We start from the raw sequence: 13,769 nt of genomic DNA, 5'->3' as shown, positions 1-13,769 counted from the left end.
AATTGCCACTAGAATGAAACGATGTCCATTGGAAGCTTTCGGTTCAATTCTTCCGATCATGTCAATGCCCCACATAGAGAAAGGCCATGGGGAAGAGATAACGTTGAGAGAATGTGGAGGCACATGAATCTTGTCAGCATAGATTTGGCATTTGTGGCATCTCTTGGCATATCTGTAGCAGTCCCGCTCCATGGTCATCCAATAATAGCCAGCTCTTAACAATTTCCTTGACATAGTATGACCCGTAGCATAGGTCCCAAAAGTACTATCATGTACATCATGCATCAATTTCTCAGCTTCTTGTTCATCAACACATCTTAACAAGACCATGTCGTAGTTCCTCTTGTATAGGATTTCTTCGTCCAGAAGGAATTTACTAGCCCATCTCCTCAGGGTCTTTTTATCCCTATTGGAGGCACCAGGTGGATATTCACGATTCTGCAAGAATTGTTTGATGTTGTAATACCAAGGCTTTCTATCATTCGCATCTTCATCAGCCTGATCTGGCACATTCTCAATAGTAAACACATGAGCGGGTCTGTCAAGACGCTGCACCTTGATTACAGGCACGTCATTCCAGTGATTCACACGAAACATGGAAGACAAAGTAGCAAGAGCATCAGCCATCTGATTTTCATCCCGAGGGATATGATGCAGCTTAACTTTTGTAAAGTATGTCAACAGCCGTCTTGCATAGTCACGGTATGGGATCCGCTTCTCATGATGAGTATCCCATTCACCTTTTATCTGATTAATGACAAGTGCAGAATCTCCATAGATATCAAGGTGCTTAATTCTTAGGTCAATGGCTTCCTCAATGCCTAAGATACATGCCTCATATTCAGCCATGTTGTTCGTGCATTCAAAGGTTATACGAGCAGTGAAAGGAATGTGGTGCCCTTGCGGAGTTACAATAATGGCCCCAATTCTTTTACCATAGGCATTGACAGCACCATCAAAGACTAATCCCCACTTGCTATTGGGATCCGGCCCTTCATTGATCAGTGGTTCTTCACAGTCTTTTGCTTTCAGATACATAATCTCTTCGTCAGGGAATTCAAACTCGATCGGCTGGCAATCATCAAGAGGTTGGCAAGCAAGATGCTCAGCAAGGATACTGCCATTGATTGCTTTCTGAGCTTTATACACTATCATATTCAGATAATAACATTTGCCAACGTGCAATCTTTCCAGTAACAGCAGGTTTTTCAAAGATGTACTTGATTGGATCCATTCGGGATATCAACCAAGTTGTATGATTCACCATATAATGACGCAGGCGTTTGGCAGCCCAAGCTAAAGCACAACAAGTCTTTTCAAGCATAGTATACCGAGTCTCACAGTTGGTGAATTTCTTGCTCAGATAGTAGATAACATGTTCTTTCTTTCCAGTCTCGTCTTGTTGACCGAGAACACAACCCATGGATTCCTCTAATACTGATAGATACATAATCAAGGGCCTTCCTTCCACTGGCGGGACAAGGATAAGAGGTTCTAACAGGTATTCTTTAATGCTATCAAAAGCTTCCTGGCATTCATCATTCCATACAACAGGCTGATTCTTCCTGAGCAATTTGAAAATTGGTCCACAAGTAGCAGTCATGTGAGATATGAATCTTGAAATGTAATTCAGGCGTCCGAGGAAACCCCTGACTTGCTTTTCAGTTTGAGGAGCCGGCATCTCTCTGATGGCCCGGACTTTGTCGGGATCGACTTCAATGCCTCTTTGGCTGACAATGAAGCCTAGCAGCTTTCCAGAGCTTACACCAAATGTACATTTGTTGGGATTCAATCGCAGTTTGTACTTTCTCAATCTTTCAAACATTTTTTTCAAGTATACAACATGCTGCTCTTCATCACTTGATTTCACAATCATGTCATCAACATATACTTCAATCTCTTTGTGAATCATATCATGAAACAGAGTGGTCATACCCCTTTGATAGGTAGCACCAGCATTTATCAAGCCGAAAGGCATCACTTTATAACAGAATGTCCCCCACGGAGTGATGAAGTACGTCTTTTCTCTATCTTCGGGTGACATTTGTATCTGGTTGTAGCCGGAGAAACCATCCATGAATGAGAACACTTTAGACTGAGCAGTACTGTCAACAAGCACATCAATATGAGGCAATGGAAAGTTGTCTTTCGGACTGGCTTTATTCAAATCTCTGTAATCAACACACATTCGAACTTTCCCATCTTTCTTTGGCACTGGAACAATGTTGGCAATCCACTCAGGATATTTAGCCGTCATGAGGAAACCCGCATTAATTTGCTTTTGCACCTCAGCCTTGATCTTAAGAGCCATGTCTGGACGAGACCTTCTCAATTTCTGCTTGACAGGAGAACATTCAGGTCTTGTCGGTATTCTATGTTCCACAATCTTGGGATCTAGACCCGGCATATCTTCATAGGACCATGCAAAGACATCTGGATAATCACGAAGAAGCTGAATAATCTTCCTTTTCACTTCTGGCTCAAGTGCGGCACCAATTTTGATTTCCCGCTTGTTTTCTTCTGTACCCAGGTTGACAAGCTCAATCTCTTCCTGGTGAGGCTGAATGGCTCTTCTTTCTTGCTCAAGCAGTCGAGTGATCTCATACGGTATCTCTCCACTATCCTCCTCATCTTCAGCTTCATATACAGGGAATTCAAAATTTGGAGGAAACGTAGGGTTACCGTGCTCAACGGGTTTATTATGGTTCAATCTGCATAATGTGATTGGGATGATTTTAGAAAAAAGTTTTTCATGCAGATTTTTTGAAATTAATCAGAAAATAAAGACGTTTTGGTTTTTTCTGGCATTACCATTATTTCCAAGAAAAAGGCACTAAAAAAAACAAAGAGTCGTGGAAAAACGACAATTTTTATTAATAACGGCAATGCCGAAACAAACATGCCCTTACAAAGACATCACTTTCGCCTTGGGCAGAGCGAAAAGATTGTTATTTTGAAAACAAGAAAACATGAGCAACAAGACACATTACACGGAAGCATGCATGACTAAAGGAATGTCAATGGCCTCCCAATTTCTCACAGTGCCTCCTGGTACAACAAACGCAGGCACATAACTCCTTTCAGCAGCGTCTATAGCATTGATAAACCCAGCACTGTAGAAGGTTCCTGTTGAAACGCCTGAGGTTGGGGAGAACCCAAGGCCTTCTTTGCGCTTATTCTCCAAAATATGTATCACTTTGCCCCAGCTAGCAGCTTGCCCTTCCTGAACAGCCTTTTGGGCGTCTTTCAATGAGGCCATAGTAGCACTAGCAATTCGAGGCTCCGCACCTTCAATAGTCAATCCTTGAAATGACGTCCCTTCAGCGGACCCTGCTTCAACACAAGAGAAAGATGACACTTGGCTAACCAGATACGTTTCTTCACCATGTACAGTGACAAGCTTACCATTCCTCACAAACATGAGCTTTTGATGCAGAGTGGAAGTTACTGCCCCAGCGTCGTGAATCCACGGCCTTCCAAGGAGGCAGCTATAAGAAGCATTGATGTCCATGACCTGGAAAGTGATCTGGAACGTCTCAGGACCAATGGTGATTGGTAGATCTACCTCACCAAGGACGTCCTTACGAGATCCGTCAAAAGCCTTAACCAAGTAACTGCTTCCCCTTAGGGAAATTCCATGATGGCTCAACTGTCTCAGTGTAGATTCAGGCATTACATTCAAGGACGATCCAGTGTCCACCAACACATTGGATAACATATCAGACTTACAGTGCACCGAGATATGTAAAGCTAGGTTGTGGTGTTTCCCTGCTTCGGGGAGTTCATCGTCACCAAACCACAAGTTATTACAAGCGGTAATGTTACCCACGATTCCATCGAATTGATCCACGGAAACTTCATGATCAACATAAGCTTGTTCCAGTACTTTCATCAACACTTTCCTGTGAGCTTACGAGCTCAGGAGCAAGGACAAGATGGATATTTTTGATGGAGTTTGCAGCAGCTGGTCTACAATCTTATAATCGCTCCTTTTGATGAGCCTCAAAATCTCGTCCAGATAGACTCTTCAATAGACTGGCCTGATGGGATGGTATTTTTGTCAATAGGAGGAGCAACTGGCGGAGTTACTGTGGCAGCAGGTGTAACAACCTTCTTCTGGAACAAGGGTGGACGAACCCTTCCACTTCTCAGGGTTGTAGTTTCTTCAGCAATGTTACTGACTGTAGCTGGGGATACCAAAGGCACTTCTACCCCATTCTCAATCATAGTTGCACCATACTTGTAAGGGATGGCTTTAGTAGAGGCATAAGATACTGGGCCAGGTAGTCTGATCACTAATGGTTCGACCTTCCTTGTCTGAGGCACATTCTTGACAGGGGAATCATGAAACACTGGCACAATCATACAAACGTCGCTGACAATCAAGTGTTTGTTATCCATTAAGCTCTGTATGTCACCCTGCACGGTACAACAGCCCATAGGATTCTGGAGACATCCTGAACAAGAAGCATGATCATGACTAAACAAAGAAGCTTTGCAGAGTTTGACGGGTAACGGCACCAGAGGAGTAACGACATTACGAACATCTAAAGCGGGGGCCACCCATGGCATTTCCTCCTCATCTAAATCACAGAATCTTTCAAAAGCCTCAATCATGTTAACAGCCCCATGATCTGGAAGTGGATTATCAAGAACATGCGGGACACTGTTTTCAAAGGTCAACCATCCCCTGTCCATTAGATCCTTTACAAAATATTTCAGAGCATAGCAGCCTTCAACATCATGGCCTTGAGCGCCTTGATGGAATTCACATTTGAGATCTTGTCGGAACCTGGGAGGCAATGGAGTAGGTGGAGGTTTGCCTGGCCTGGTGACACAATGTCCTTTGGTAAGTAGAGTTGGGAGCAGATTAGCATACCACATTGGTATTGGTGGAAAATAAGTTCTGGGTCGAGGGCCCTGTTGCTGTGGCTGTTGCTGTTGAGCAGGAGGCTGTTGTTTTACTTGCTGAGCAATGGCATTAACGGGCACTGGTGGTTGACCCGGTGGCAGAGGATATTGCTGGTAGAATGGTGCGAAGAAAGGATGTTGAGAGTACTGCATGTATTGATAGGGTAAAGGTAACTGAGCAGCATTAGGAGCAACAGCAGCTGTAGGCTGATTACCGGATACCATCCCTACTTCGGTTTCCTTTTTCTTATGATGGCCGTTACCGTACTTCTTCGGTGCACTAGCTGAGGATTCACCCTTTTCGAGAACAATGATGCCTTCTCTGACAGCTTCCTCTAGACGAGTCCCCATGGTAACCATGTCGGAGAAATTATTTGGTGCAGAGACTATCATTCTTTCCATATATTCCTTCTTCAAAGTTTTTAGGAATGTCTGTGTCAGTTCTTCCTCATCAAGCCGAGGAGAAACGCGGGAAGCTGCCCCTCTCCATCTCTGGGTATATTCACGGAAAGTTTCATCTGACTTCTGAGATAAAGACTTAAGAGAATCCCTATTCGGCTTCAAGCGGGTGTTAAACTCATAATGACTCTCAAAAGCAGCAGTGAGTTCCTCAAAAGTATGGATATTGTCTTTACTCAAACTGGTGTGCCAGTCTGCTGCATCTTCTGTCAGACTATCCTGAAAGCAATGGATCATTAGTGCATCATTTTCCGCGTAGTTGGCCATCTTTCGAACGTACCGAATGACGTGACTATGTGGACAAGAAGATCCATTATACTTGTCGAAATCTGGCATTTTGAACTTCTTAGGGATCTCAAATTGGGACACCAAGCATAGATCACGAGCTTTAGCAGAAACACCGTTCCCACGGCTAGCCTTGACCTCACGGAGCTCTCCAGCTAGCTCTCTCAACTGTTCTTTCATAGCCTCCATTACGAGGTCCTGTCCGCGCGGAGTGTCAACTTCGATTACCTGAGGCGCAGTGTGTACAACAGGGTTGGTAACAACGGTAGTCACTTGAGGCATAGAAGTGTTTGCAGAAGCAAAGTTTGTTGCAGGATTCTGTCCTTGATTGGCAACACCAGAAACACCGGCTGCAGTATTTGGAGCATAGAAAGCCGAGAGTCCATAAGGACTCCCATTGGGCATAACAAAACGAGCATCAGAAGCCACAGTAGACAGTGGGATAGATGGAATCCCTTCAGTAGAAGCCGGGACAGATGTGGCTGGTTGTTCTTGTGCAGCCAGCAAGGTAGACATAGTGTCATGAGCCTTAGCCAAGTCTTCTTTCATAGCAGCCAATTCAGAGCGGAGCTGAGCATTCTCTTCTTCAAAGTTAGCCATATTTCTTCTCTTGTACAATCTTGTTTGATGAACTCTAGTTGGCTGGTAAACCTTGCGAGCACGAGCCACCTTTCAGACTGCGGCGGAAAAACCAGGAGGCAATGAGCACCAGGGAAGTTTTTTGTGACCAATGAATGCATATGATGCATGAAATGTGTAAATGCATATGCAAAAAGATTCTTTTTGTGTTATCGAAGGGTTTTTAGACAAATTAGAGGTTCGTAAACATTATTAAACAACAATTAACATAAATGGGAAACAAACAATCGACATATAGTTTTACAAGACGATTCCCTTTGAAATGCTAAGCCAAGGGATAGACTTTGAAATGTAAAATAATAATAACAACTGGAGGCAACAACAGGAAACAGAAATCCTCAAGCATAGGAAGTAGAAGAGTCATCCTCAGGCTCAAACTCAGACTCATAACTGCAGTATCGGGCATAGAAGTCATGGGCACCCCTAGCCCTCTTGGAATCCCTCATAAGCAACTTATCCTTTTCTTCAATCTCTTTTCTAGCCTTAGCTAACTCCCTTTTCAATGTCAAGACCTCATGAGTCTTCTGTTCATCTTTTCCATCCAAAGTCATGATCAAATTCTCAGCCTCATGGTATCTAGCCTTCCACTGATGCTTCTCTCGGCTTTCCATAGCTAGATGCTCCTGATACATCTCCTGAGTAGGCAAAGGTAAAGGCAAAGGCATGGATGGAGTAGATGCGGACACATATCTCATGGTGGGGTAAGGCATTCCAATCTTCTCAGCTTGGTTTATTACCCATTGAGTATAAGCCTCATGAGCAATACCGGATCTCACCCCCATATGCTTCACATCTTTCTTCCGAATCTTAGACCAAGCCTCTATGAAGTCTTTTCTTATCCCGGTAGGAGCATTGGAGTAATGGAAGAAATAAGGAGACGTAGCAAGATTGATGGGCTTTTCTTTCATCGGGAAACCAAATTGTCCTAAGGCGAGCTCCGGGTTATAGTTGATTCCACCCCGAGTACCAAGAAGAGGTACATTAAGAAACTTTCCACCACCGAGGATAATTTCTTTGACTTTAGCTGCGGGAGTGAGCCAAACTACTTCATTAGGAGTGAGAGCCATAATCCGCTATGAAATAGACCAATTCTCCGAATTATAATGGAAAGACTTCGGAAGGTGTGAAATAAACCACCTATATAGGAGAGGTACACAGCAAAAGATGTATCCACGACCCTTGCCGGATCGATCGTGAATAGCATGGTATGTGTCAGCCAACAAAGTAGGAACCGGATTCTTGGAGCGGAAGATCATGATAGCATTCATATCCATAAAGTTGTCAAGATTCGGAAAGAGAATAAGCCTGTAGATAAGTAGTGCAAGAATAGCCTCAAAAGTGTCCTGACAAGTGGTTTTGAGATTGGCTTTCTCAAGTAGATACTTTGAAGTGAACCCTCGGATGCGAGCCTTAGTGACAAGATTCTTGGAAACATCAGAGGTCATAAGATGGAGATCCTTAGCAATAACCAAAGAAGTAGGAGGATGCTCAAGGCCCGTGAAAGGTGTTCCCTTGGCTACGGGTAAACCGGTCAAGGAAGAATAAGCCTCAAGAGTAGGTACCAATTGAAAGTCCGGAAATGTGAAGCACCGATACTCCCGATCATAGAATTGCACCAGAGTGTGCACAAGCTTCTCATCCACATTAGTCCGGAGAAGAGTAAGTAAGCCCCCATAACGATGTCGAAAACCGGTCGGATCCTCGATCTTGAGTGCCAAATCTCTCAAACTAGCTAAATCAACCTCCATGAACTTGTAGGACTTGGTCTTCCCCATTCCTACAATGTTTACAAATTCAATTTGTCTAAGCCCTTCGATAAATTCATGGGAAAAAGTTTATACATGTATGCATGTATGCATGTATGCATGATCACATTCAAGTACGGAGAAAACATGGAGGGTTGAGATTCAAAGTCAAGGAGTCAAGGGTGGACACGGTGTCCGGTGAAACTAGGGCTTTAGGAAATAGTAACCGGGTTCTAAAAGGGTTCCCAAATCGCAACCTCTCTCACGTATATCATGGTACCACGAGAAAAACACTCGCTCCATGATTATCCACAAGAAGGTCTAACTTGAGTGTAGTATCGCGTGACGACTAAAACTCGAGACAACACTCGGATCAGCCTCCGCACTACATCCTAGAAAAATGGCCATGGATGGGTTTGGTTATCTACGGTTCATAGCGTCATAGAACAATTAGAAGTAAAGTGCCTAAACGCGACAAACACGCGCCGACAACATCACCCCCAAAATGCCTCAGCTATGTGGGATTGATCGCATAATCCAATACACGAGGCAACCCCCGGATTGAATTGTCGATTATATCCCCCCTAAATCCTAAGTTCACTCAGCCTGGGTGCAGGGCTTTAATATTCTCACCCTCACACGTTTGAAAAAAATTAAACACTTATTCACATAAGAAAGCAAGTAAGCAAGTAAAAATACAAGCGCAAGCGTAAAAATAAAGACTAGGCGTAACTCTCAAATCTCCCCAGTGAAGTCGCCAGCTGTTTTATCTTGGTTTTCCGGGTGTCAAACATTGATTAAGTTTGAACCTTTTTAACCTTTGATATCTCATTTTTTCTTGGGAAGGGAAAAATAAGAAAAACCCTTGAGAATCGAGGTTCGGGAGTTGTTTTCGTTACGGGAAGGTGTTAGGCACCCATAACGACTATAATATCCTATAGGAACCGTCTTTACTTTTTACGCGCGCGCTTTTATTTTTAAATGCTATTTGAAAAATGATATTTACACCTAAGAGTTTACTAAGTGTAGAATTGGAGGGAGGAGAATGTTTGAATTTTTATTTTATTGGAATTGGAGGAATATTGGTTCCTTGCCTACGTACCCTTTTAAGGGATCAAATCCATCGTAGTTCTCTTCCAAAAAATGTTTTTGTTTTTGTTGGTTGATTTTAATTTTGAAAATGGGCTTTTGAAGAATAGAAAGAGGCCTCAAGGGCATGAGATTTAGAAAATGTGAGGTGGAGTTAGTTATTTCGCAAAAGGAAGTCCAAGTATGATTAAAATTCATTAAAATTTTTGTTTAAGAAAAGAAAAGGAAAATTCAATGGGATTTTGATCCCAAAGTTTATTTGAAAAATTATTTGAGTGAAGTTGTTCATATTTTTTGGAAAAAAGATTTTTTGTCTAAGTTTTAAAGTTCCTAAACATACATCTAAACATACATTCCCTAAACATACACCTAAGGCATGCATACCCTAAACATACATCTAAAGTATCCATGTGAGGTGTGTGCATGTGTCGGTGCTTGTGTCGGTGTACATCATTAGAGTCCATTGTCCTTTACATATGCCCTAGTTTACATTCTATGGTCTTGCAAGAATTTAAAAGCATTAGGAAAATTACAAAATCCCTAAATCTTTACATGCTAAGTATTGCATGAATTTAAATGGCAAGAAGTGGGATGGAGATGGGATGCTTATGAGATGTATGAAACATAAGATGAAAATGTTAGTAGCACAAGGCATAATAGGATAGAAACTATAGGCAAAAGAAACACTAAAAGCAAAATGCAATATTAACAAGCAAGAAGCAAAAGACTCAATCAAAACAAGGTAGTAAAATATACCTAATATGCATCATGATATCAAAGCAAGATCATGCCCTATAATTCTCATGTTATGACAAGTTTTTCAAAAGGCTTATTTCAGCCACAACATGAAAATTGCAAGGTAATGTCAAGCTCCAAGATTTATGACTCATTATAAGCCTATTTTACAATTCATTCACATACTAAAGTATTCACATAACTTGTGAAACAAGCAACTCACAAATCAATTCACAAACAGTGGAGAATAGCACCAAATCAAGGCATACACATTGTAAATTCACATAATACTAATCAATAATATGCATCAAGAAATTAGGATCAAGATCATGCAATTTTCCACAAGTTTCAACACTAAACATCACAAATAAGCAAGAAAACCATTGATAGAGCCAAACCGCAAGTGCACGGCCTATCGAAGTAATAGTAGTAAGTAGAGTTATCGTTCCGCTAAGGAGTTGTTCAACTTAATTAACTTTTAATGAATGATTAGAGGAGAGAAAGTTAATAAAAGAGAGTTTGATTGCTGAAGGTAAAAACAATAATAATAAAGGGCCTTAGGATCATTGGTTCATCATAATGACTAATCCTTCACTAGACAAAACCTAAACATCTAATTTCATGATTTACACACTAATTTCTAAAGACCGGTTTCCCTTAGCCCCTCACCTTTCCGATGAAAGTCCAGTGAGAGTTTACATCTAGTAACCAAGCCTATTTCACTGACATGATTACTAGAAGATGCATAGAGGATTGAAACTACTCTTTGTCTCAATAATTGCAAAGACTATTTCACTGTTTTGCAATTATTGTCTAGATTCACTTGTTCCAACATCAAGGCTCTGCTCTCGCTTTATGAATTGATGTTTGGGATGATGGATTAACGATTATCAAACCCTCCGCTTTCGCTTCCACAGTTTGATAATTGTTAATCCACATTAAGACGGTGAATCTAGATTAGAAATTAGGGTTACATAGAAATTAGGGTTTAGACATGTTTTGTTTAGGATTGAGGCATTAGACTCCCCAATAATCCCAAGACGAAGAAGTCTACTCACTCATGTTCATCGTAGACATGGGGGAAGAAGAGAGAAAATAACAGTAAAGTAAATTGCGAAGAAATTAAAAGGGAAAATAAAGACTTTTATTAAAATAGCAATTGAAATAAACAAAGTAAAGGATGATTGTTTATGGTGGAGAGCTACTCTATTTATAGCTTTACAATCGACTTAGAAACTAAGCAACTAAAAGCGTAAAACAGTAAAGCTGCAACAGGGTAACTTGGGCCCGAAGAAAAAGCAGCAAAAGAGACTCCTGGAGGTGGCACGGCCGTGCCACATGTTGGCACTGGCCGTGCCAAGCTTCTGACTTGGTGGGAACATATTTTTGTCCCGTATCTTCGTATTCTTGCGCTGTATTTGCTTTAGTCCTCTTTCTTTTGCTCCAAGACACCTTCCACCATATATTTATTCCTAAAATAAAATAAAATACAATTTGAAGTAAAATATTCTAAACTAAAATAAAATGCAATAAAATAAAATCAAATCTAAAATAAAACTAAACTAAATAAGGCAATAAATAATACTATCTATGACTCATCAAACTCCCCCACACTTGAATCTTTGCTTGTCCTCAAGCAAAAGGCAGCAAACATAGCAGCAACAAAAGATTTGATTATGGCAATATTAAGAACAAATGTCTCAAAAGAAAGGCTTTGCTTCAAGTACACTAATTACAATTTCAAATACTTCTCATGAACCTATTCTACCCAACATCAAGTCTCAAGTGAGTGTGTGTGTGCAGTCCAACCCTTTTATTGCTCCTGTATAAGACAGATATTATGAGGAATATGTTCTATCCTTAGTGCTAAAGTAACCGAGAAAAGTCCTTTCTTCATTTCATATAAGAGTGATGGGAATTAGATTGAATTAATTTAACAATTAAGCACAAGGGGCTGCAGATGCTTAGGGGCTATCTATCCTCGTAGGAAGTCTTCTCGGATGTAATTGTCCTTTCCCCCTAGATTCAAAATCACCCTAAGCAGTGCTGCAAAATTATTATTTGTTTCATCTCCGCGTAGGAAGTCTTTTAGGATGTAATTGTCCTTTCCCCCACATGTTGGTGCCATTCTCCCGCCCCATTTATCATTAACAAATTAAGAAGAATATAACAATTAAGAACAATTTGATTAATTTTCCCACACAAACTTATACTACTTTTACTCTTAAGACTTTAAAGGGTCTAAGTTAACACTAAAGCTAGAACGTGCTCCTTAAAATACCTATTCATACATTTGCTCAAGGATTGCAACCGGGTGCTTTTCTCATTCGAGAATTTTCACATTAAAACAAGATATGGGTATAGCAAGAACACAAGAAACACAAGAAACTACTTTTATGTACAAGAAACAACCTTTAAAGAAGAGACAAAACAAAAAAATTTCATGCCATATTTACATTAAAAACAAGCTACTTAGTCATGCCTCTTGCTATAAAAACAAAACAAAAGAATAAAGTTCAAGGGAGTTTGGGAACACTACGACTCTAGACACTTTATTAGCCCCCCCCCCCCCCCCCCCCCACACTTAGGGGAAGCATTGTCCTCAATGATTCAAAAGAAAAAGAAATTAAAAGAAGAAGAAGAAGAAGAAGAAGAAGAAGAAGAAGAAGAAGAAAGAAAGAAAGGAGGAGTAGAAGAAGAGTAGGAGAAAGAGTGAAGAGAAAGGAAGAGAGGGAAGAGGAAAGCTCACATTTTATTGAGGTCCGTAAGGAGGACCTTGGAGTTGGAGGTGTTGCATCATCCGACGGAGCATCTCATTATTTTCATCATTGACACGGTTGCCCCTTTAAACTTCATTGCGAAGGCCGGAGATCTCAACACCTTGACTTTGTTGCTCGGTGCTCATCCTCTCGATTTCATTGTGAATCCATGTCCATCTTTGATTTTCATTAAGCTCACCGGTTTCATGGCCATGGTGCCCCTCTTCATGGTGCAAGTTAGCACCTTCTCCTTCATCATGGTGCAAGTTAGCACCTTCTCCCTCATCATCATCTTGCTCACCAAGAACCTGCACATCATTAACATACAACCAATTTTCTTCCACCTCGGTGGTAGTCCGAGATGGGTTAGGCAATAAAAACATGGTTGGCATATTTAGCTTAAGTTGGTAATGGAGGGGTGGACGATGTTTGATGTAATTCATAGCAATAAGGGTCTCTATGTTAAGCCTATTGTTTCCCTCAATTGGTTTGATCCCCTCATCTTCACCCACTCCAAAACACCTAGCTATATATGTAATGATTCCACCCACCACTATGTCTCCTCTACCGGCCGGTCTAGTACCGACAAAGTCTAGGTAATCAATCAAATAAAAACAAGTATTGACGGGGTGGTTGTGGAGCATTGCCCATAGCATGAACAATTCATCGGTTCTTGTGTTTCCTAGCTCGGTTCTACCCCAAATAGTGCAAGCCATTACCCTTTGGAGGTACCTAAGTATGGGGTTGTGGATGTTGCTAGCTTTGTTGGCTCTAGGAACATAGTTGGAAACGCCGGTGATACGTGTCCAAAAGGCAGCTGGGTCATAGTTATCCGGTTTTAGGCTAGGATCCCAATGATCATGAATATATCCTTCATTTGCAAAACCTAAGGCCTCACAAAAGTGCTGAAGTGACATGTCATAATCAATATTCATCAACCGAAAAACAACTCTATGGTTAGGGTTATCAAAATTCAACTTATCTTTAGTGAAAACAATTGAGCTTAAAAATTCATAAGTGAAGTTTTCATAACCCCGCATAGGTTTCAGCAAATCTGTCCAACCTAACTTTCTTATCAACCTAGAAACATCATCAAACAGCTCTAGCACATCTAAAGTATTGGGATCAGGATAACGAGAAGGATGCA

General features: G+C 41.2%; 1 protein-coding gene across 1 annotated transcript; it reads right to left on the bottom strand.

Annotated features, from left to right (window-relative positions):
• Window positions 1-3,036: 3,036 nt before the first annotated feature.
• LOC146922186 (uncharacterized) lies at window positions 3,037-9,346 on the bottom strand. Its single transcript, XM_085711485.1, has 4 exons — window positions 4,793-9,346; window positions 4,276-4,690; window positions 3,566-3,649; window positions 3,037-3,090 (listed from the first exon to the last, which is right to left on the bottom strand). The coding sequence occupies exons 1-4, from the start codon at window positions 6,253-6,255 to the stop codon at window positions 3,037-3,039; spliced, it is 2,016 nt and encodes a 671-aa protein (XP_085567611.1). The 5' UTR covers window positions 6,256-9,346.
• Between the last annotated feature and the right edge of the window lie 4,423 nt (window positions 9,347-13,769).

This window comes from Medicago sativa, chromosome 5 (assembly GCF_051527215.1).
Source record: "Medicago sativa cultivar Bolivia chromosome 5, Bolivia_mono, whole genome shotgun sequence".
Lineage (NCBI taxonomy): Eukaryota > Viridiplantae > Streptophyta > Magnoliopsida > Fabales > Fabaceae > Medicago > Medicago sativa.
This window is presented reverse-complemented; position numbering and strand designations above follow the sequence as displayed.

Coding starts and splice junctions, on each gene's coding strand:
- LOC146922186 (XM_085711485.1), bottom strand. CDS start 6,255: ATGGCTAACTTTGAAGAAGAGAATGCTCAGCTCCGCTCTGAATTGGCT. Junction 3,650..4,275: donor TGATCAGACTACCTGGCCCA/GTATCTTATGCC, acceptor ACACTGAGACAG/TTGAGCCATCATGGAATTTC. Junction 3,091..3,565: donor GTAAGGACGTCCTTGGTGAG/GTAGATCTACCA, acceptor TCAATGCTATAG/ACGCTGCTGAAAGGAGTTAT.